Source organism: Terrapene carolina, unplaced genomic scaffold, assembly GCF_002925995.2.
Source record: "Terrapene carolina triunguis isolate 2854851 unplaced genomic scaffold, T_m_triunguis-2.0 Scaffold69, whole genome shotgun sequence".
In the NCBI taxonomy this organism is placed as follows: Eukaryota; Metazoa; Chordata; order Testudines; family Emydidae; genus Terrapene; species Terrapene triunguis.
Window position 1 is genome coordinate 41,451,860 of NW_020664420.1, and position 21,741 is coordinate 41,473,600.

General features: G+C 42.8%; 1 protein-coding gene across 1 annotated transcript in view; it reads right to left on the reverse strand.

Annotated features, from left to right (window-relative positions):
• TNPO1 (transportin 1) overlaps positions 1-21,741 on the reverse strand; it is a 134,531-nt gene that overhangs the window by 96,254 nt on the left and 16,536 nt on the right. The window contains exons 4-6 of the mRNA XM_026649141.2: positions 16,410-16,559; positions 3,221-3,327; positions 1,446-1,579 (exon numbers count right to left, since the gene is read on the reverse strand). Of these exons, the coding sequence (XP_026504926.1) occupies positions 1,446-1,579; positions 3,221-3,327; positions 16,410-16,559 (391 nt within the window). The remainder of the gene's footprint in view (positions 1-1,445; positions 1,580-3,220; positions 3,328-16,409; positions 16,560-21,741) is intronic.

Sequence of the window (21,741 nt, forward strand, 5' to 3'; positions counted from 1 at the left end):
TGTGTGTGTGTGTGTGTGTGTGTGTGTGTGTGTGTGTGTGTGTGTTTTTAAATAGTAGGCAGATGAAGATGAGAAACAGCATTGACACACAGTAAGTAGAATTTGTTTTATTCAGAGGAAAATATTTTCCCCCACATGTATTAGATTAGATCAAGCTCAGGACTGTTCCTTATATTAGATTTTTCTAATACTGTGTCTAGCCTAGTTTTAAAAGACTCAGTGGCACAAACCCATATCCTTGGGAACCTATTCCACAGCCTAACATTTCACTATCATAAATTTTTTCCATCTTAATTTCTACTGTGATACCTCTCCCTATAGTCTCTTCAACCCCATCCCACTAGTGGTTTACAATATGAAATCATATACCCATGTCTCCTCAGCAACATCATCTTTTGTTGTTCATCTGAATTTTTGCCATGTGAGCAGTAACTTCTAACTTAAATGGTGTCCAGAAATGAACTACATAAATATTGCAGTAACAGCTATAGTTATTTCTTCTCACATACTATAATGACTCTGTACATGCAACTCAAAACCACTTTTGGCTGTATTACCCCAGTGGTTCTCAAACTTTTGTAGTGGTGACCCCTTTCACATAGCAAGCCTCTGAGTGTGACCCCTCTTATAAATTAAAAACATTTTTTAATATATTTAACACCATTATAAATGCTGGAGGCAAAGCGGGGTTTCAGGTGGAGGCTGACAGCTTGTGACCCCCCCCCCGGAATAACTTTGTGACCCCCTGAAGGGTCCCAACCCCCAGTTTGAGAACCCCTGTATTACCCTGTAAAATCATGTTTAATTTTATGCCCATCACCCCCCCACAGTTCTTTTATAGTTATCCACTTTAGAGATTTTTTTTTTCCCAGTCCCTGGGATATTTCTATTTTATATTAGTATTGTAGTCCCCCCATCTAAAAAAATAAATATGTTTTTAATTTGATCTCATGAAAGATTAGAAACACTAAAACGCTGGTAGAGTCAGAAGAGCAATTTGATGAGGAACATGTTACACACACTTGCTTTACTGATAAAATGTATGTTACTGCTTTTTTATTCATGTTCACACTGCAGTCAATACAGCTATGAAAGAGTGATCTAGATTCTATTCTGGCTCATGTTTTCATGAGCAAGAGATTTATTAACTAAGTTCCAGCTGCTGAATCTTACTGCTGGTGAAGCCAGGAGAACACAGTTGACTTTCAAGACCCTAGGCTGGTAGTAAGGCTAAAGACAGACACCATCTTTTTACTTTTTAAACTAAGCAAAAAGTGACACGCAAGTCATTGACACTAACATGGACTCTCAATGCTTTTTTTTCCCCCTGCACCATTGCACATGCAAGATCACTTTTCAGACATTTTAAACAATACCACAGGATATATTATCTAAATCAATTTTCATCTGAGACTGCAGCGCTGCACTGTTGCATGTATACCTACCTTATTTTTGGACTGCTGTGTTTGAAGAACTGTAAAAATTTAGGGATCATGATATTGAGGGGTCGGTCTAATACATCACTATCTAAGATTTCAGCAGAATCTTCACATATCTTCTGAAGAGCTCCAAATGCACCCTGTAAAATACGTAAGTTTGCTTTCTTCAGAAAAAAGTTAGTTTCCTAAGTTGACACCCCCCCCACCCTAAAAAAAGAAAACCAATGAGTAGCTAAATATCTCTATTTAGTAATGAGCATGGCTAGCTATTTGTAACAGTTAGCAAACAGATGCAGTTATGACTTAACACACATTAGTAAGTTTCAACTCAATTTCATGATGAAAAGAGACAAGTAATTTTACGTTTTGATCTGATCTGTAAGATCCCAACTTGAGTAGTAGGTGACAGATTTTGTTTGGTCATTCAATGCTAGTCTATCCATACTACATGTTTTCCCTGCCATATTTACTAAACGTAACTAAGGGTACAAATCAGATCTTAAGTTATGGACAAAACTTTCCTCCATTTATACTAATGCAGAGCATTTTCCCCTATATTTCAAAGTTTTAAATCCAAGGTGACAATTTCCTAAATTATCTGTACTTGATTTTAAATGTGTACGATAAACCCTAAAACTCCATCCATAAAATTATCAACTTGAACATTTTGAAATTGGTTTCTCCCACTCCATCCAAAACAAAGTATTAAGAAAAGAAGAAAAAATAGTTTATCCAGGAGAGTTAGCCTTCCTAGACCATCCCTGTTGGATTTGATCTTGGGTACCATTTATTGCTCTCAAATCTTTACAGAAACTTTTTTTTACACAACATTTCAAACAGCTTTTGTAGATCCAATATAGAGTAACTAAAATCACGTAGCAAAGGGAATCCAATAGTAGGTTATATTTTCATAACAGAGGTAGCAACTGTTCTGATAATTTAAGACTTTAATCTAGCAAGCTTAACATTTTCCTTCTTCTGTACCCATTTTTGATCACCTTAGGTCTCAAAAGTAATCTCATTCTCACACCAGTCCAATGTAACATCTATAACAAAGGAAATTTTAGGATACATTCCAGAAGGAAAGAAACAGAAGCCATATCACTTCAGTCAGGCAAAAGAGTAAGTCACTGTTCAGTTAAATAGGTATGTGGCCATAAGAAACTAGAATGAATAATCAGTTGGAACTACTGAGTGTTAGAGAAATGGTTCCCAAACTTTTTACTAAGGTGATTCACTAACTGTATATTCTCTTTTGTGGGGGACCAACCACTACTCCTGATCCCCCCCCACACCTTCCCTTTTTTTCAGCTCCCTAGCTCTATTTCCCACATCTCTTCCCTTTCTCACTCAGCTCCTCCTACTCCCCATGCCTCTCCCCAGCCCCGCCCCTTTACTCTTGCTCTCCAAAACTTGTCCCCTCCTGCAGCCCAGCCACAATCGTCACCAGGCTCCTGACCGCTCGCTCACTGGCCCTGTCAGCTTCCTCTGCACTGCAACCGCTGCCACCACTCGGCTGCCTGCTGCCCAGGGGAAGCGAGAACTCAAGGGACAGACTGCTGGCCAGCCACTGGCCCCACTGCTTCCTCTGTGCTACTACTGTCTGGATTCTGTTCCCCACAGAAAGTGCTTCTGGGGCACACGCAACCAATCTTGACCCTTCCTGCAACCCACTGGTGCATGGGGACCTATGGTTTGGGAAACACTGCTCAAGATAGACCACAAGCATATGAAATATGACATTTTTCCTCTAAATTTATATTTGAAACAAAACTCCTCACCTCACAGGTATTGTAGTCTTCAGAATCCAAGAGGCTGCAAAGCTTTGGTAAGAGTTCAGGCCAATTCTGCAATTCCCCCTTAGAGGCAATGGTTGTAATCAGAATGCCTTGGAAGTGTTGAAGAAAAAGAATGAAAAAAAAGTGAGATTCTCTGAAGAAATGCAGGTTTAGCGGGATACAGTTTTTGTAAACACCCCCACCTCCCCAGTACAACTGCCCAGATAACTACTTAGTTAAGAAGTTTGCTTTTTGTTAAGAGCGGACAAATGTGGAGGAAGGAAATTTTATTACAAAGAAAGTTACTAGATAACCTCTCCCCTATTAGAAGTGACTGGGAATCCAGCTGATTGTTCTTGCCTGTTCCCAAGGAGGTAGTTCAGACCTGTCAACAACAAAAATCTGGGTCACTCCCCCTCACACCGCTAGCCCACAAAACCTCCTTCAAACCAAATGCAAGAGCTTGAGTAGTGCTCTGCTGTAACTTGGTTCAAGAAATTTGGTTCGCCAACATAGAAATGAAAAAAATACAAAACCCCAATAGAAAGTAGAACCCAAATATACAAGTGACAATACTAGGCTTCTTGCCATTAAGTTTCCCACCACTGGCTGAGCACCACTAACTATAGCAATAGTGTAAGCACTACGAATAAGCAGGGCAAAAGGTGATCAACATTTTATGGATCATGCAATCCAACACTGCTCACAGAAGAGCTATATGACACAGTACACTGATGGCTGCCAGTACCTTTTCTAAACTAGCATTCCAACTATTGCTATCACCAGTCAGCATATATACTCTTGAACACAGGTGAGGAGACAAACATAAAACTAGCATCCCCAACAGTTCTCAATTTTAAATCAGTTCTCAATTTCCAGGAGTCTTCAATATAAATTTCAACATCCTCAAACATTGTACAAAAGCTTTAAGACCAAATACTGCTCTGTCACTCCCCTGACCATTTTGGTACTGTGTAGAAGATCAAATGAGTATTCATAGGAAGAGACATGCTCTGTTGTCCCAGTTTGAAGAAGGTATTCCCTGAATTTCTGAATGACCAAACTGTTTTGAGTTGGTTTTTAATGTAGAGCACTAGATTCCTTCATCTCCTGGGTAGGGATTTAAATTTCAGAGCGGTCTCTAAAAATTGAATGTAGAATTCACCCATCTGATGTGATGTGGCTGCATAAGGTGAACAAAATGTTGAGATCTCCTCCCTGTGTTTTTCTGAACAGATTGGGGAAGGAAGCCATGTAGTTGTCTGAGGTGGTGAAAGTTTTGGAAAGAAAACTGGCTATGGAGTGGACCTATCATCTCCTTCTGAAATTCCTATAGGCTCTTGAAGAATGAATATCCTTAAAAGGTCTGTCTAGAGCAGGGGTCTCAAACACGCGGCCCGTGGGGTTCTTTCGTGCGGCCCGCCAAGCTCCCCATGCCCCCACCCCTCTGCCTACACCGTGGCGCCGCAAGCCCCTCACCGCTCCCCGAAGCAGCTGGACTAGATACTGGACCCTGGACTAGATACTGGCATTGTCTGGGGCTTTTAAAAAGAAATAAAAGCCCTTTTCTTTACAGGTCTGTCCTACTGCTTTTTAGCCACTCAGACTTAGTGTCCTTTCTAAGTACTACCGTCCCTGCAGCCCCAGGCGGGGCGTAGAGGGCTACGTGCTCTCTTCCAGGCACTGCCCCCCCCCCCTCCCCCGCAGCTCCCATTGGCTGGGAACAGGGAACCATGGCCAATAGGAGCTTTGGGGGAGGTACCCGGAGGAGCAAGAGCAGCACATGGCGCTGTTTCCCCCCCCGGACTCTGGCTGCTTCCTGGAGCAGAGTAGAGCAGGGCTAGGGCAGGCAGGCAGCCTGCCCAGGCCACGGTGCTGCCATCCTGGAGCCGCTCTAGGTAAGCGGCGCTGGGCCGGAGCCCGCACCCCACCCCAGGTCCCCCTGCCACATCCCACACCCTTCCGCACACCAACTCCCTGCCACACCCTGCACCCCAACCCCCTGCTGCACCCCTCACCCCTCTGGCACCCCTCACCCCAATTCCCTGCCCTGAGCCCCCATCACACCCCGCACCCCTCCTGCGCCCCCTGAGGGCAGGGAGGGGGCAGAGTTGGGGTGAGGACTTCGGGGAAGGGGTTGGAATGGGGGCAGGGCCTCATGGAAGGGGTGGAGTGGGGTCGGGGGCAGTAAGGGGTGGGTGTCAGTGATGCAGCCCTCGGGCCAATGCACTAGTCCTCATGGGGCCCTTGTGGTCATTTGAGTTTGAGACCCCTGGTCTAGAGCAAAAGTTCCCTCATCTTTGCTTTATAGAGGAGAGGGACTTCTTACTCTGCAAGTTCAGCGATTGTCATATGCAGGTGCTTTTCAAAAAAAAAAAAAAATTTACCCCCACAGAGATCTTAAAAGTAGCCATGAGCTGGTTAGCTAAAGTATCTGCAGGGTGTGCATACAAGAGTCTATTCAAGGTAGGGTGACCAGATGTCCCGATTTTATAGGGACAGTCCCGATTTTTGAGTCTCTCTCTTATATAGGCTCCTATTACCCCTCACCCCCTGTCCCGATTTTTCACACTTGCTGTCTGGTCACCTAATTCAAGGCTTCTGACCTACTGACAAAGGTTATTCACAGTGACAGTGGATTGAATCTCAGTGTCGCTTGTGTATGATTACAATGCTTCCACTAGTGGTCTTTAGGAAAGTAATTTAGTGGTTTTGCCAACCTTTTGGTCAGTTTTTATTGCCTCAGATGTGGGGGGAAATAGCTACAATTTGTTTCAAACCCTTAGGACGTAGGCTCAAAGAATAATGAACAGAGTGACGTGCAAATTAATGTTTAGACACCTTCATATAGATTTTCATCCCAAGCATTTGAGCTTCTCATGGAATTTTACTTTCTCTAAAGGTTTAAATAATAGCTCCTATCCCACTTATTCTAGTGGTGAAGAAACTGAGGTGGTCAAAGATCTTTTAGCTTTCTAGATTTCTCTTTATGAAGTTGAAAAGGATAATAGACAGTAGCAGGCAATGGTGAGAGTTTCTTTTCCACTCCTTCAAGTTACAGCACTGCTAGAATCCTTTTGACCTAATATAAGACAAAAGAAGGTTGCCTATCCATCAGGGGTGCAACTGTGCCTCACTTATCTCAGCGATCAACAATCTCCCTCAATTCAACATGGGCAAGTAGTCTTATGGCCAAACTACAAACTCCTCTCCATCAAAAGATTAAAAGTTCAGAGTCCAACAAAAAGCCTTTGTCTAGTTCTGCTTTTTGAGCCACAGCTTTTCCTCAGCGGTGCAGGAAAGATTTTTTTCTCCCCTTGCAAAGTCAACAACTTATCCTTTACTCTTGATGCAAGAGCATTAAACCCCTCCCCTCTAAGCTGCACTACTGATGCATAGGGGAGCCCCCAAGACCCTAAACAATGAAGTAATTTTCTCACTTCACTCTTTTCTCAGAGCCATGTCTTATGCCTTTCTTTCTCCCAAACCATCTCCCCAGTCCCTCTTGAATTCTTTCACCAACTCCCTCTCTGTTAAGAGCTGCACTACAGGTCTTGACCAGACCATCAACAGGCTGCTAATACCCAGGGCCGGCTCCAGCTTTTTTGCCGCCCCAAGCGGCAAAGCCAAAAAAAAATTAGAAAAAAAAACAAGGCTGTGATCGGCGGCAGCTCTACCGCGCCGCTTCATTCCCTCCGAGAGGGAGTGAGGGACCGCCGCCGAAGACCCGGACATGCCACCCCTTTCCATTGGCCGCCCCAAGCACCTGCTTCCTTTGCTGGTGCCTGGAACCTGCCCTGCTAATACCTCCAAGTTGCTCCCTCATAAGAAAAGAGAACTTGTCTATAGCCCAGATTACCTTCCCAGCATTCTTTGCTATAGAGCCCATCAATCTGAGAACTACAGCCCCCCAGAATACTTTTTGTCCTGGATTGAGGCAGCAACAGAATCCTAGTCTGAGGCCTGTCTTTGAAGGGCCAGTGTACCCTGTTACAGAGAAAAGTTTTTACTTTGAGGAGGGAACTGGGTCAAACTCACCTCATGATAATCATATTATCATTAAGGGTGTCTTAGGCCAGAATCTCATGCCTGTTGTATCTTTTAGCCTTTCCCAAGAAAGAACAAGGCTGAGAGAGGAGCACTCATAGCTACAGAAAAACTCCATTTGCACTCTACAGCTGAAGATGATGTCATGCAGAGGAAACCTGGCCATAGAACCTACTACAGTCAAGACTGTCCGCATTAGAAGATGAGCCTGAACAGCTGAAAACTGAATTTCACAACAGTAAATGACTGCAGCCTGGTCATAGATGAAGTCACCCACTTTAAAGCTTCTCAGGGCATGGAGGTGCCTATAAAGGATGTCTCATCCACAGAAAACCAATAAAGTAAGAAATAAAAAGCAAGCAATTTACCCGTGGTGGAACTTTCAAGTCTGTCTGGCTGCTGAAAGATCTTAAGCAGCTAAATAGTTTCGGGAGCTGCACACGGAAGTGGTGGATGCCCTTTCATCCAGGATGGTAGGGTACTGAACAAGTAAGATGCCCAGACACTGAACTATGCAGGGTGCAAAAAGTGTTCCTATACACGAGCTTTGACCTGAGCCTTGATCAAGTAGTATAAGCTAGCTTCTCTATGGAAGCCCAGTTCATATAAGCCTTCTTAAATCTTATTTGCCTCTATCAACTATAATATGCATGAAATCATAGAATATCAGGGTTGGAAGGGACCTCAGGAGCTCATCTAGTCCAACCCCCTGCTCAAAGCAGGACCAATCCCCAGACAGATTTTTGCCTCAGATCCCTAAATGACCCCCTCAAGGATTGAACTCACAACCCTGGGTTTAGCAGGCCAATGCTCTAAAGCACTTCCATTCATAAGTATGAGAAGTAGCTATGCTGAAGAATTATCTTAATACAGAAAGGAAAAATTAAGTTACTCTTTCCATAATTGCATTTCCATTTACCTAGCTAGGTTTTAAAAGTCTTTCATAGAATAGAAACTCTGGCAATTTCCTTTAAAACAGTTCTACTTCAAAGGGGTACGAGTAAAGGGAATTTGTTTGGTCTGCACTTAGAAAACAATGCTGGTGACATTGCTCATTAATTGTCAGAATCCCCATAATTTAAAAAAAAAAAAAAAAAAACCATATATTTACAAAATTTCACAAATTCCCAGGACTGAGTTAGATTTTCAAGCAATTGTTTTAGACTGTAGCAGCAAATTTCTCTTTGAGAGAGAAAATGTTCAAAACCTAGCACTTTTAAAATATTTGTAGCAATCTGCTCTGCTGATTAAGATAAATCAAATCACACATTCATTTGAAACAGTAGGAGAACACAGTTCTTTGATATTATTATGAGCTACATTTCAAGTGTTACTTACTAGTTTTCTTGCTGAAAGTTCTAGAAAGGAACTATTCAAAAGATCCATGAAGGTCTGTTGATTTTGTCAGTTTATTTAAAACTAAAGCAGCCCTAAGCAAACAAATTCTGCCACTCTCTATTTTGGAAGTGAGTGGTAGAAGGGTAAACTGCTGAAACACTGACATCCTCCAAATATTCTGTTAGTCTTTGCAGATGGCCTCCAAGAAAGACTGTGGTACGAGAGGTTAATTTTGGAGGAGTTTATTTTAAAAATAAATTTTTTTTTTAAAAATGATTGGGGGGAGAGGGGAGAAACAGATTCAGCACCTAAATGCATTTTTTTAAATCTTGTAAGAGTTTCAGGCCACAGTTCAAACAGGAAGCATCTTGTCTCCCTTTTCTCCTCAAAAAAGTAAAATATTGTAATTCATAGATTCATAGATTCTAGGACTGGAAGGGACCTCGAGAGGTCATCGAGTCCAGTCCCCTGCCCGCATGGCAGGACCAAATACTGTCTAGACCATCCCTGATAGACATTTATCTAACCTACTCTTAATGCTCTTACAATTAAAGAATTTCTGCCTACAACAGTGACAAAGCATTCGCAAGTATCAGAGGGGTAGCCGTGTTAGTCTGGATCTGTAAAAAGCGACAAAGAGTCCTGTGGCACCTTATAGACTAAGCTTTCGTGGGTGAATACCCACTTCATCAGACGCCTGACAAAGTGGGTATTCACCCACGAAAGCTTATAATCCAATACGTCTGTTAGTCTATAAGGTGCCACAGGACTGTCGCTTTTTAAAGCTTTCTCAAGATATTCAACTCGTCAGTTTTCAGCATAACCCAACTTACTATCTTGATAACAATGGGACAAAGTAAACAAAGGCTTCTAAACTCCCAAAGGAACAAAGATGGTATACAAAGTTACACACAAACTGATTTGGTGCAGAATATGCACTATACATGTCACCAAGCTTACATATAAAAATTACAAAACATAAGAATATAATTAATTTAAACATGACCTTTCAGCACGAAACAAAAAACTAGAAAATGGCAACTAATCTAGTCCAATGGCAGTAAGGCAAGTTGCACAAAAAAAAAAAAAAAAAAAAAAAAGACCACCACAGCCTTTGGAGTATTACACACAGCACACAAATGTCTGTAGGCCAATCCCACCCATAACCCCCCAAAAAGTGCACATATATCACGTCAATTAAGACCAGAGAAAAACTGCAGTAGTTCAGGGTAGGCCAGCTGCTTGGGCAAGCATAAAAATTCTGTTACACTTCCACACTCTCTCCTGCATTGAGCTGTGCACCCACAGGGTTTGTTACCATGAAGGACAGGTTATTTACAAGGAGCTGTGTTCTTCTGCAGGTAAAGGCATCAGGCTCCTTTTAAACATGTAGCTCAGTGGTTCTCAACCCGCAGGCCACTTGCAGCCCAATCAGCACACGACTGCGGCCCATATGACATCTTCAGGGCCATACAGAGAGGGAGAGGGAGTGAGTGAGTGTGTGTAGACAGACAGCGTGGATATGACCCACATAACACAGAGCTGCTATGCGGCCCAAAATGGTAAATAGGTTGAGATGATCTAGATTGTGAAGATATACTTCCTGTCCTTAAATAGGGTTGAATACACTGGCTATAATGAAATCTTATACCGCTTCAGGCAACAAGCTAAGATGAGGTCTAAGAATCAATTTGCCTATTTACACTACAATGTAGGGAGGAGCACCATTAGACCCTGGAATTGAAACACTTGCTGATGCAACCGCTATCCAGAATGTTGTCTTAAGGGACATGAGTTTTAGGAAGGCACCCTTGAAAGGTTTAAAGGGAAGTCCCATTAGCTTGGCAAGCTCCAAATATAAATTCCAGAAGGGAAATGGTTCCCTTCTGAGGAAAAGCATTCACTAAGTCCTTATAAGAATCTGAGTACTGTAGGTTGAGGGGGAAAAAAATCCATTTTGCACTACACATGCTCATAATCAGCTGAGATAGCCATGAGTTGTACTTTTACAGAGATACTAGTTATACCTCAAGGACTGGTCACAAGTTTTCCAATATAGCAGGGATTCCCCCTAGGGGCAGGAAAAGATTCTTGTTGCTGGACCACATGGAGAATCTCTTCCATTTTTGAAGATAAGAAAACTTCTCAACTGGAGGAAGATTTCTTGCATTCTCTCAGATTATCCAGGCCAACAGGTGGGAGTTTCTCTAGGTAGCAGTGAAGTGCCCAGCTATTCCACAGAAACAAAAGGTCTAGAGATTGTGGAAATGGGAAAGGATGTTGCAGGGAGAGCAGCAAGGGCTCAGTATACCAGCTCTGGGACCAGCCACACGGAGAACACTAGAATAGCTACTGCTGTCTCTTGATTTCCTATAGCACTGAGAATAAGTGGGATTGAGGAAAGGTACATAAGCCTTTGCTCCAGTTCAGAAAAAATCCAATGACTTCTTGTCCCTGCCTGCTCTTCTGCAGCATAAAAGGCACTTCATGTTTCCTCGGGAAGCAGAGATCCACTTTCAGGTTTCCAGTCTCCTGAAGGTTGCATGGACCACACATTTGGATCCTGCTTTCTCCTGCTGAGGAAGTCTGATTGCACATTGGTCTCAACAAGATGTAATTATAGGGCGGATCTGGTGTTTGGTGCACCAATACCAGCGTTTCTCTGCTTTTGTACAGATGGGTAGGAAGTAGATCCCTTCTTGTTTATGTACTACATGGCCATGGTGATGCCTATCAGGACCCGTATCACTTGGTGTTGATTTAGTGATAGAAAGGTTCAGGTCCCAGCTAACTGCCCTGAGTTCCAGAAGGCACATGTAGAGCTTTGCCTCCCTGATATCACAACTTCCATGTACGTGTAGTTCTTGGTAATGCCCTCCCCTGCCCACATTGGAGGCATCTGTAGGAGCAGGAGGGGTTTAAGGCACTCAAAGTGAATTGACTCCTTTTAATATAAATGTTCTTGATTTCCCACTAGTAGTTGCAGAAGCTGGTGTAGAACAGTTAGCTTGCTCAACTTGCCTGCATTTGGGATGTGCTGCTGAGTCACCCTGTAATGTAATGGCTTCATAGGTAAGCAGTTATACGAGGAGAAGAAAGTTGGGGATGTCCTGTGACCTATCAGCCTCAAAACTAACTTGGCAGGCTAACTCAGGTTTGAGATGAATTGGTAATACTTATACAATTTATTAATTATGCATCCTACACATCTGTGTCAGACTGCAAATTCCATTTTGTGCAGTCTTTTCTCTTCTCTATGGCTGGTTTGCCTCAGTATTAGGTTGAAAATTCCATAGGTTGGTGGCAAAAACAACAACAGATGATAGCTGACTTAATTTCTCAGTTGCTGGAAATCTGTCCAGACAAAGGATTGGTCCCCACTCAAAAAAAACTGGTTTAGCCGTGGGAAAGCGACCTTGGCAACAAGGTTACCTGACAGAGGTTTAGTATCAGAGGGGTAGCCGTGTTAGTCTGAATCTGTAAAAAGCAACAGAGGGTCCTGTGGCACCTTTAAGACTAACAGAAGTATTGGGAGCATAAGCTTTCGTGGGTAAGAACCTCACTTCTTCAGATGCAAGTAATGGAAATTTCCAGAGGCAGGTATAAATCAGTATGGAGATAACGAGGTTAGTGAACACCTCAACTGCTAGCAGAGCACCTCACCCTCCCTGACTGAACTAACCTCGTTATCTCCATACTGATTTATACCTGCCTCTGGAAATTTCCATTACTTGCATCTGAAGAAGTGAGGTTCTTACCCACGAAAGCTTATGCTCCCAATACTTCTGTTAGTCTTAAAGGTGCCACAGGACCCTCTGTTGCTTTTGACAGGGGTTTGTGCTCGTATGGAGAAACTGACAAGGGTGTCACCTGGTACATGGGGCTGAAGGTTTTAAAAGGGCAGAGGCAGGTCTGCTTGGAGACCTTCTCCAGTACATAAGGGACAGACTACTCACCATGTAACAGCCTGCAAGAGAGACAGGGGACATCCTGCCTACCTGGACACTAATGGCACAGCTATGACTCACAAGAAAGAAGTTAGCTAGAATGTGAGACATTGCAGTTTCAGATGTTTATTGTTTTGTATGATCTATACTATGTTATGCTTCACGTGATTAGGTATAAAAAAGAGCAAAAGCTGTTAGATTGTGAAAAGTTTGTATGTTGACTACTTCACCTACGCCCCTGAGAGAGTCTGACTGTAAACCAAAAGCTTCACACCTTTTGGGTGTAGTTCTGGGAGATGGGTGTGTTTAAGTATCTATGGGGTCAGTGATGTTTCTGGAGACCTAGGACAGATGGGCTGAAGAACCCCATTTCAAGGAAGCAGAAAGAGTCAGTGGATAACTAGCAAAGGATTTAAAAACAAAAACCAACCTACCCGGACTTTTAATATGTCAAAGAAGGAATCAGGAGTTTCCACCACTGTAATATCTGTTGGCAAATTGGGAAGCACGTGGAATGTGACGCTCCTTAAACTGTTTATAGTCACAGGTGGCATCAAGTGATGGCCCCAATAAGGGAAATCATCCAAATGGACATCAGCCCCCACATCAGTCACTGGTGTAGTGACATGTGAGAGTTGGGGAAGGTATTGCTGAAAAATCAGGTCACCTGGTACCGAAGTCAGTGCTGTAGGCTGTGTTAACAGTGTTGGTGCTGATGAAGCATCCCATCATCTCTCGGTTTAGATGTTTGGGGGTCAGTCAGTCAATAAGAACCTGGATAGACTCTTGTATGAGAGACCACATTAACAAATGCAAAAGGACCCTGAATTACATTTCTCCAGGGCCCCTCCGACACGTGGTAGGCTATTGCAAATCAAAACCCAATGTCAACATTGGCATGGGGCCCTCAAATCCCATCCCAGACAGCACTAAGGGAATTTCTGGGCCAGTCTCAGACCAATGTAATCTCATAGATGAGGCTGGGTGACGAGGCAACAGCATGTAAGCTAAGGAGCCAATATCTGAGCAGAAGGCCCAGTGCCAAGCACAGAGATAGAAGGGATCATAGGGATTCTCAAATAGAGCCACCTCTCAGAGACGAGCATCAACTGGCTTGGCTCCAATAGCTCCAATTCCAGAAGTTGGAGACGGCATTGTTCCAGCCTGCTTAGCACTGAAGAGCTCAGCACCAGATTAGCCAATGAGGAGCAGCAGCATCATCTCTTTCTTTGGTACCACCTTCATGGTGCAATGTTCTGTCTTCTCCTCTCTTTTTGAAGGAAGGGAACTATTGCTGATGCTAGAGGAGCAGAGGCTAACTCCATAAGTAAGTTCAATAGGAGCCTGGGCAATTATTGGTGCCTGGTTGCTCAGTGCCAACGTGGCAGCCTAGCAGACTGACATGGCTTAGCAATGGGCTTCTTAGGTTTGGCTAGTGTCAAATGTCCCCACCAAGAGCCAGGCCGTGACTGGCAGGAATCTGTGGGGACCCTGCAGTTGAGGTTGTGATGGACAGCAGCCCTGAAGTAGGTGCTTCAGCACTCAAGTGTCATTCTAGCCTAGACAAAGAACTAGGTAGCTGGTATTCATCTTCAGAGTTATGTGCCCAAGAATCTTTGCAAGAATCCTTCAAGGCACAAAAATAGCTACATTATAAATCCAGGAGCACTCCAAACCCCTTGTCACAGCGTTCCTCAATCGCCCACCCAGTGTACTTCACTGCCTGGCCAGCTCATGTAGTCTCATGGTCACAAACAGACACCAGGTTGCTACCCTTTCACCAAGGTGTGTATTTACAAAATTATCACGGTTTAATGCAAGCTTACAGAAAAGGAAGGCTTCCCCACAGCCTTCGCTCCTCAGTCTAGGCTCACCCTCCTAGCTTTCCTTCTGAGCTTCCCCTTGCTTCCTGTTCCTTCCATTTCTATCCTCCCAATTACATCAATAACCCAGTGATTACCACCCAGGTGCTCATGATCCCCCAACAGAAGGTGTTTAATGCTGCAGCAACATAAGTGACAGGGTGCTACAAATAGTGCCTTGTCTCACCCCTATTACTACAGTTCCATCAGGAGACAAGCAAATCCACTTCAAAGGAGCAACTGGGTTCTCTTTTCCAGTGTGAGCTACAAACAGCAGGCCACACAGGAGCTGAAATGCACTCCTTAACCAGCTCCACTGATTACTCCTTTGAGGTACATGAGAGCCAGCAGAGAGGATCTTAGGCATTTCTAAGCCCTGAGAGCAGAAGACATGCAGAAACTTGCCTCTACCTTGTTAGCAGGAGAACAGAAATGGGGGGGGGGGGGGGGAGGGGGGGGGAGGGGGGGGGAAACAAAGGAAATGGTTAAAAAAAAAAAAAAAAGAAACGGAGGGAGGTAGAAAGGAGTGTTCGCAAGAGACAGGCATCCCCCTCCCCTCCCCAAACAGCGGGGGGGGAGGGGGGGGGAGGAGAAGAGTGGGGAATCCATACAGAAATGGACTTGAGGGATCAGAGACAGCAAATTTCTCTCTAATAAACCTAACTCCTCAGTTAGTAAGTAATCAGTCAAGATTATAGATACAAACTCCCCCCTCACCCTCCAAAAAAAAGCCCACCAGCTAGGACACAAATAGCAATATTCCATTTTCAGAAACTCTCTCTCTGACAGGAGATTGAGACTAAATTTGGTCAAACAGTGACTTTTCTACTGTTTGAAATATAACAGAAATAACACAAGTATTTAAAACATTAATAAGTTAGACAAAAGTTCAACAAAAAAGGCTAGCACTTAAAGTTTTGGGTTTTTTTGTTTGTTTCATTTGTTGTCTCTCTCATTGTAAGTGTTTCAGAACAGGAATGGTCACTTTCTGTGCATTTGTACACCACAGTACAATGGTGCCCTACTCTTGATTTGTCCCTATTGTCTCTACCACAGTACAATTCACTAGAAAATTAAAAAAAAAAAAAAAATGTACAGACGCTGCTACAAAGTGTCAGCTGATATAAGAAGTTGTTTCACTGCTGTAGTCAACAGAAAGTTAAATATGATTTTGAAACAGTCATTCACCTCATTCCAATTTTAGATGCAAAGCTTAGGGACAGTTATGAAATTAGTAACCAGTAGAACCAGCAACCTCATGTTTCAAGGCTCTCTATCCAATCACCAGCAGGGAATCAGAAAGGAATTTTTTTCCTCAGTGTGCAGCTGGCTAGATGTATTTTAGAGTAGTATTTTTCCATCTCTCTCTGTAGCCTGGGGCACCTGCTGGAATCATCTGGGCATCTCCCACCTAGTCAAAATTAAACCAAGCCCACTGCAGGGACCTTGAGCATTGGTGGCACCTTGCTCTCTCCTGTTTTATGCCTGTGGCATGTGGTTTAGTCTTTTGAGGACTGAAATGCTCTAGCCTAACTGAAGCCTTTGGGCTTAATACAAGGGTAGCTGTGTGAAAATTTAATGGGACCGTGACATGCAGAAAGTCATACTAATAGACCTACTGAGTGGTCCCTTCTGGCCTTAAACAATGACACTTATGTCAAAAATTATGAGCTTGAATTCTCAATTCAGCTTTAAATAAGAAGGGAACAAGTCAGAAGTGTACATCTCATGAGCCCGATAAAGAAAACTTTACGCAGATGCAATATTAAGCTGCATTTCAGTCTCATCTGTATGTGGTGTTCAAAACACATTAGTTTTGACAGTATACTTTTTACACCACTTTAATTTAGCTCTAACTGATCATGCAGATAATGTCAGTACGTTACAGATGTAGAAGTAACTCAGATTCTCCCTATTTATACATCAGAGGTAAGAAATGTAACAAGAAAGCTGGAAGAACTACGAACAATAACAGAAAATTTGTATCTGGAAACTCACCTACAGTTGCTCTAATTAATGGGGAGGAGTCACCAATGTTGTTTAGACATTCACTCTTGATGAAGTCTGTTACTCCATTTGGAAAGTTGTGAAAATGCGCTTTCACGTTATTCTTCAAGATGAGACCACTCAGGGACCGTGTGGGTTCATCTGCAACAATACAATAAAATTACATTCAGGTTTCACTGGGTGTATAGGACACTATCACATTTATAGAATTATGTACTCTTTCAAAGGGAAGAATCATACACACAATGTTTGGTACCACTAAATTTTCAGTATACCTCTACCCCGATATAACATGAATTTGAATATAATGCAGTAAAGCAGTGCTCTGGGGGGCGGGGCTACACACTTCGGCAGATCAAAGCAAGTTCGATATAACACGGTTTCACCTATAACGCGGTAAGATATTTTGGCTCCCGAGGACAGCGTTATATCGGGGTAGAGATGCATCTCCAGTTCTGCTTTTAAAGACAATAGTTGCTATAGAGGGTAAAATATCCCTGGATGAAGTTAAGGCTAACTACTAGCAATAGTTTCAGAATTAGAAATAAAATCTCTCATGTCTACTGAAAACTGTATTAAATTAAGCAGCCTTGTGGTAGTGGTGTGTACTGCAAAACATCTGGATTCAGTTTCTCTTCCTTGTCTTGCAAGCCAAGCAAGAGAGATTAGAAGTGATGTAGGGACAAGTGCAATAAAGCCCCAAGAGTAAGTAGTACACATCATATTACTGAACAAACAAGGTTCTTCAGACCTAGCTATTCCAAACGGAGGAAACCATGCTGTGTCCCAATATTTATTTTGTTACACTAGGATTCATATTACATAACATTTTAATTAAAGCTCTTGACAAAATCTTTGCCTTTAGTTTCCTGATAAAATTATAAAAGACCCTTAGATTTCAAATGCCTACGAGGCAAGAACCTGTCTACAAGTTTCTATAGAAACATTCAACCACTCAATACACATGATATCAATTAGATTACATCAAGGAATAAATATTTAACGTCTCAGGTTAAAGCAAAGAGCAGTATAAACACAAAACCACCTTTTAGAAATTTTAATAAAGATGGCATGCAAAGCCTTGACCCAAAAGCAAAGTCCCCCCCCCACCATAAAGAGTTAAGAAGGTCCATAAATAGAATTTTTTAATGAGAACACTGAACAATACTATTTCAGCACTTAGAATAGAGAACAAGGCTAAAGTACAAAGCTCAATAAAATCAGCCACCAAAGAAATGTAGCTGTTCACATCATTTCTAGAATGCTTGAAATTTGATATACCAGAAGCTGAAAGTTATTATATCACTTGCTAGACTAGGATCCACAGAAAGAAGAGACCCAATTTTTCCAGAGTGGCACATGTTAAGACACTTTTCATCAGATTTAGATTAACTACCGGTAGTTAGAGCAGCAGAAGTGATCACACACACTGGTTTGTATAGCACTTCCCATGAGACAGCTTCTATAGCCATCCAAGGCAACTACTTAGTGTCATCTATCTTCTGACCAAAAGAAAGGGGCTGACCAGATGAATGGCTTAGAGCTCAGAATCATCAGGCTGGTCTATGTAACGTTTCTACTTGTCTTCCAAAATTCCATAGTACAGATAGTCAAGACCACACGACAGCCATGCAGTACGTGAAGAAGAAAAGGGGCACCTATTTCTAACCCATGTATCTGGAAGCCGTCTACTTCTGAAATTGGTACCCAAGTGCCCAATGGTCCTCAAGCTCCCCAGAGCCATAAACAACTGTAACAGGCTTCCTGAACAGACAATCAGTGGCCAACCATGAATGGTCCTTGCCCAGTTCCAGCACAGAAATGATATTCCATTGGTGGGCATTCCCCACAATAAACTTGTTTGCCACAAGTACAACATAAAAATGTCAGAATGTTTGCTCCAGAGGAGCCCTGAACCTAGGGTCGCTACAAGATGCCTTCCTCTGGTAGTGGAGATGTATGCCTTTCTATCTGCCCGGGGGTGATCTCAAGATAAGAGACCAAGTCATGATTATCTTGGTAGGAGAGGCATTTCTTTGAACAACGAAACCATCGAATCAGTTTCCAGCTTTTGCTATCTGGGTTCTATACTTACCAGCTCTTCCAATTCACAAGGTTCTGGAACGGAGTTAAAAAAAAAAAAAAAAAAAAAAAACAGCCATCAATAGTGGTGGTGGCATGACTGCCTCATCTGGAGACTAAGACAAAATAGGGGCTTGAGAGATAGCCTCTTTGTCCACCCTAGCCTCCTGTCCTAACAACGGTGTTAGGACGTTGGTGGAGGAGATTGTGACCATATAGCTCCACTGCACCAGGAGACTAAGTCTGTCAAAGTTCTGCCAATATGCTACCCAACGATGCCAGTATGGCAACAGAGGAGGCCCCTACAGGAGAGAGGATAGTACCAAGGACTGATCCCACAACCCCTGATGTGGGCGAGGGTCCTTGTCAAAGTATGGATTCCTGTAATGATGCAGAGGGGAACCCCACACTGATAAGGAGGAGATTCACTGAATGCCTCCCTCATCCTCCTGAATGTCCTTCAAAGTGGTGGTGGTGGGTGGGTGAAGAATCCTGTGGTATCAGGAAGCATTGGTAATCTGGAGATTGGGGTCTCAGTACTGAGACTATCACTACCCACACGTAGTGGGACTCTGGCTTGTCTAACACTGACAAGTCCTTGGAGTAACGGAATTCCTACTGTACTGACTGGATCAGTACTGATGTAGCAATTGATCTGAGCAGTACTGTTGGTTTGGAGTGAGTTGGCTCTGAAGCTGCATGCTTTGATTTTGTTGGTACTGACGGAGCCTAGCATGAAGACACTGTTGCTAAGTCTGAAACAGACTGTGCTGGGGCCCTGCTGGCACCATGATTCTCCAAAGTGCTGCGGGATCTCCCTGCTCCACTGGTACTGGAGGAAGTGTCTTTCGCCTCCATGGCACCAAGTGAAGAGGTCTAGGCCTCAACACTATACACCTAAAAGAAGCTTGGGACTTCCTTGGGAGCTGGCTCCTAGTGGCGGGAGACCACACTCCTCTTCAGAGCCTTCCCTGAGTCCTCCAAAATCTTCTCCTTTTTATGCAATATGTTAGCCAAAGTTGAAGGGGCAATGAATCTCTCCAGAGACAAAATGTACAGAGGGTCTCCTCACCTGACTCAGAAGCAGGCCAAAGGGAGTGCTCCATCATCAGCAGCTTCAGTTGGTCTCCTGATTCTTCCAAACTCTACATTTCAGAGCCAGGCAAAAGTTACTTGGGAGAGTCCCATCTCTCCCAAAAATGTAACAGATACAGAGAGTGGACATTGCTGGTTGGGATAGCCTCTTGACAGTGTTTAAAAATCTGGGAACGAGGCATGCCCAGCCAAGCCAAATAAGCTCCCCAGAAAAGTGGAAAAGGGAAGAAAAAAAAAAATAAAGGTAATTCTATACTCCCAACAATACTAACTACAAAACATGCTGAGGCATGCGCAAGGTGAAACAAAATACAAGAATGAAAACACATGGAGTACAAATTTAGAAGAGTCAAAAAAGTGTTCACCATCTAGCATCCACCATGGAATAAATTAAGGGGATGCCACATATTCTAGACATCTAGAACGGTCTAGATAATAATTAGTCCTGCCATGAGTGCAGGGGACTGGACTAGAGGTCCTCTCGTGGTCCCTTCCAGTTCTAGGATTCTATGTTCATTTCCAGATAAAATACGAGTCAAACTAGGGTCGTGCACATCATTGCTAATGTAGGCCAGCCTCGGTGTGTTGGACAACTATTTATGTGCAAATGCAGGCCCATCTTGGGCAGCTGGAAACCACCCCCACCCACGAGTCCACCTGGGTGTACAGCTCAGCCTATATAAGCAACTAAGTGCGAAACTACATGCATTACAGCTAGCCATTTACAGGTAGCAGCAGGGGGCGCCAGAGAGCTTCCTGAGGGAGCACCAATTGGGCACTTGATGGATCTGATTTTAGAGAAAATCAGGTTTTCCAGTTTTTTGATTTTTCACCAAAATCAATAGGCTTCTGCCCATTAACATCTGGAACATTCCCCACAATTGATCAGATGCTCTTTTGAAAAGTTACTGCTTGACAAACAGGCAAATTCTCTGGAGTGCAGGGCTCTGCTTTGCTCGCTCAATTATATGTTAATCTATTTGCATTACAATAATTAATTCATGTCAGATAGTAACTTTTCTTTTTAAATGCACTAAGTACCAATGGTATATAGACAAGAGGTTGATTACTAATGATTCATAAAAGGTAACTGAAATAGAGACTCTAAATTATTAAATCATACTTAGCCTGTCAAGAATCATCATTAAAACTCAAATAAATTTAGTCATAAAACCCTAATTGTTTTAAAACACACAGATCTGAAACAAAGATGCTTTGTTTCCAAAGATTATCTAAGCAGCTCCCGTTGAAATCCCTGTTTTTCCTCTCCAATCCCCTCTCCCTTTTTAAAAACAAATGTAATTTGTTATTTTTAAAAATAACTTTTGGATGATTCCAGTTAACTCCGCCACAACAATATCCTGGGCTAGAAGGTTTATTAGTCTAGGATATGGTAAGGAGTCAACAGGAAGTATCGAAAGTTATACAGAATTGAAAGTTATACGGTATTGTGTTCCAGCATAGACCTGACCTGTAGGATCAGGATTATAGGGGCTGAATTCCTATGTTAACTGAGAAATATTTAATATCTAGAATTAGGTGGGAAGGCTGTCAAAAGTTGAACATTATGTTTATAGGTGCATGACAGATAAGTTGAAAATAGGAGGCAATCAAGCCATAGGGATTTGCATAAGAATTCATGGTTAAAGAACCAATTGTATGGACATGCAAATCTCAACATTCCGATTGTCCAAAGGCCATTATTAGGAAGAGCACAGGGACCTGCATAATTGAGCAATAAATACACAGTTATGGATCAGAAGCTGTACAGCATAGCTAAGAATTCTGTTTATGGTATTTTGAAACTGTAATTATTGCTACTCATTAGCAGACAGCTTCAACATTCCAGCATCAAGGGAACCCTACCAGCGTTGTTTTAGGTTCTTACTTAAGTTATGTTCCTATATTTAGGCAGTTGGGACAAATCTGTTTTCACCATTACATGAATCTACTGTTGATCAGGGTAATGTCAGATAAATTAACATGGAATGCCATAGACTGTGTACACTGAAATTGATTGAAATATTTTCCATTCACACAGCACTTTAAGCCAGAAGTGCTACCCTTTATGAGGCCACTTAAAAGAGAGCACTAACAAAAGAGGGGGAAGTTCCCCCCCCCCCCCCCCCAGAAAGCAAAGAAACAC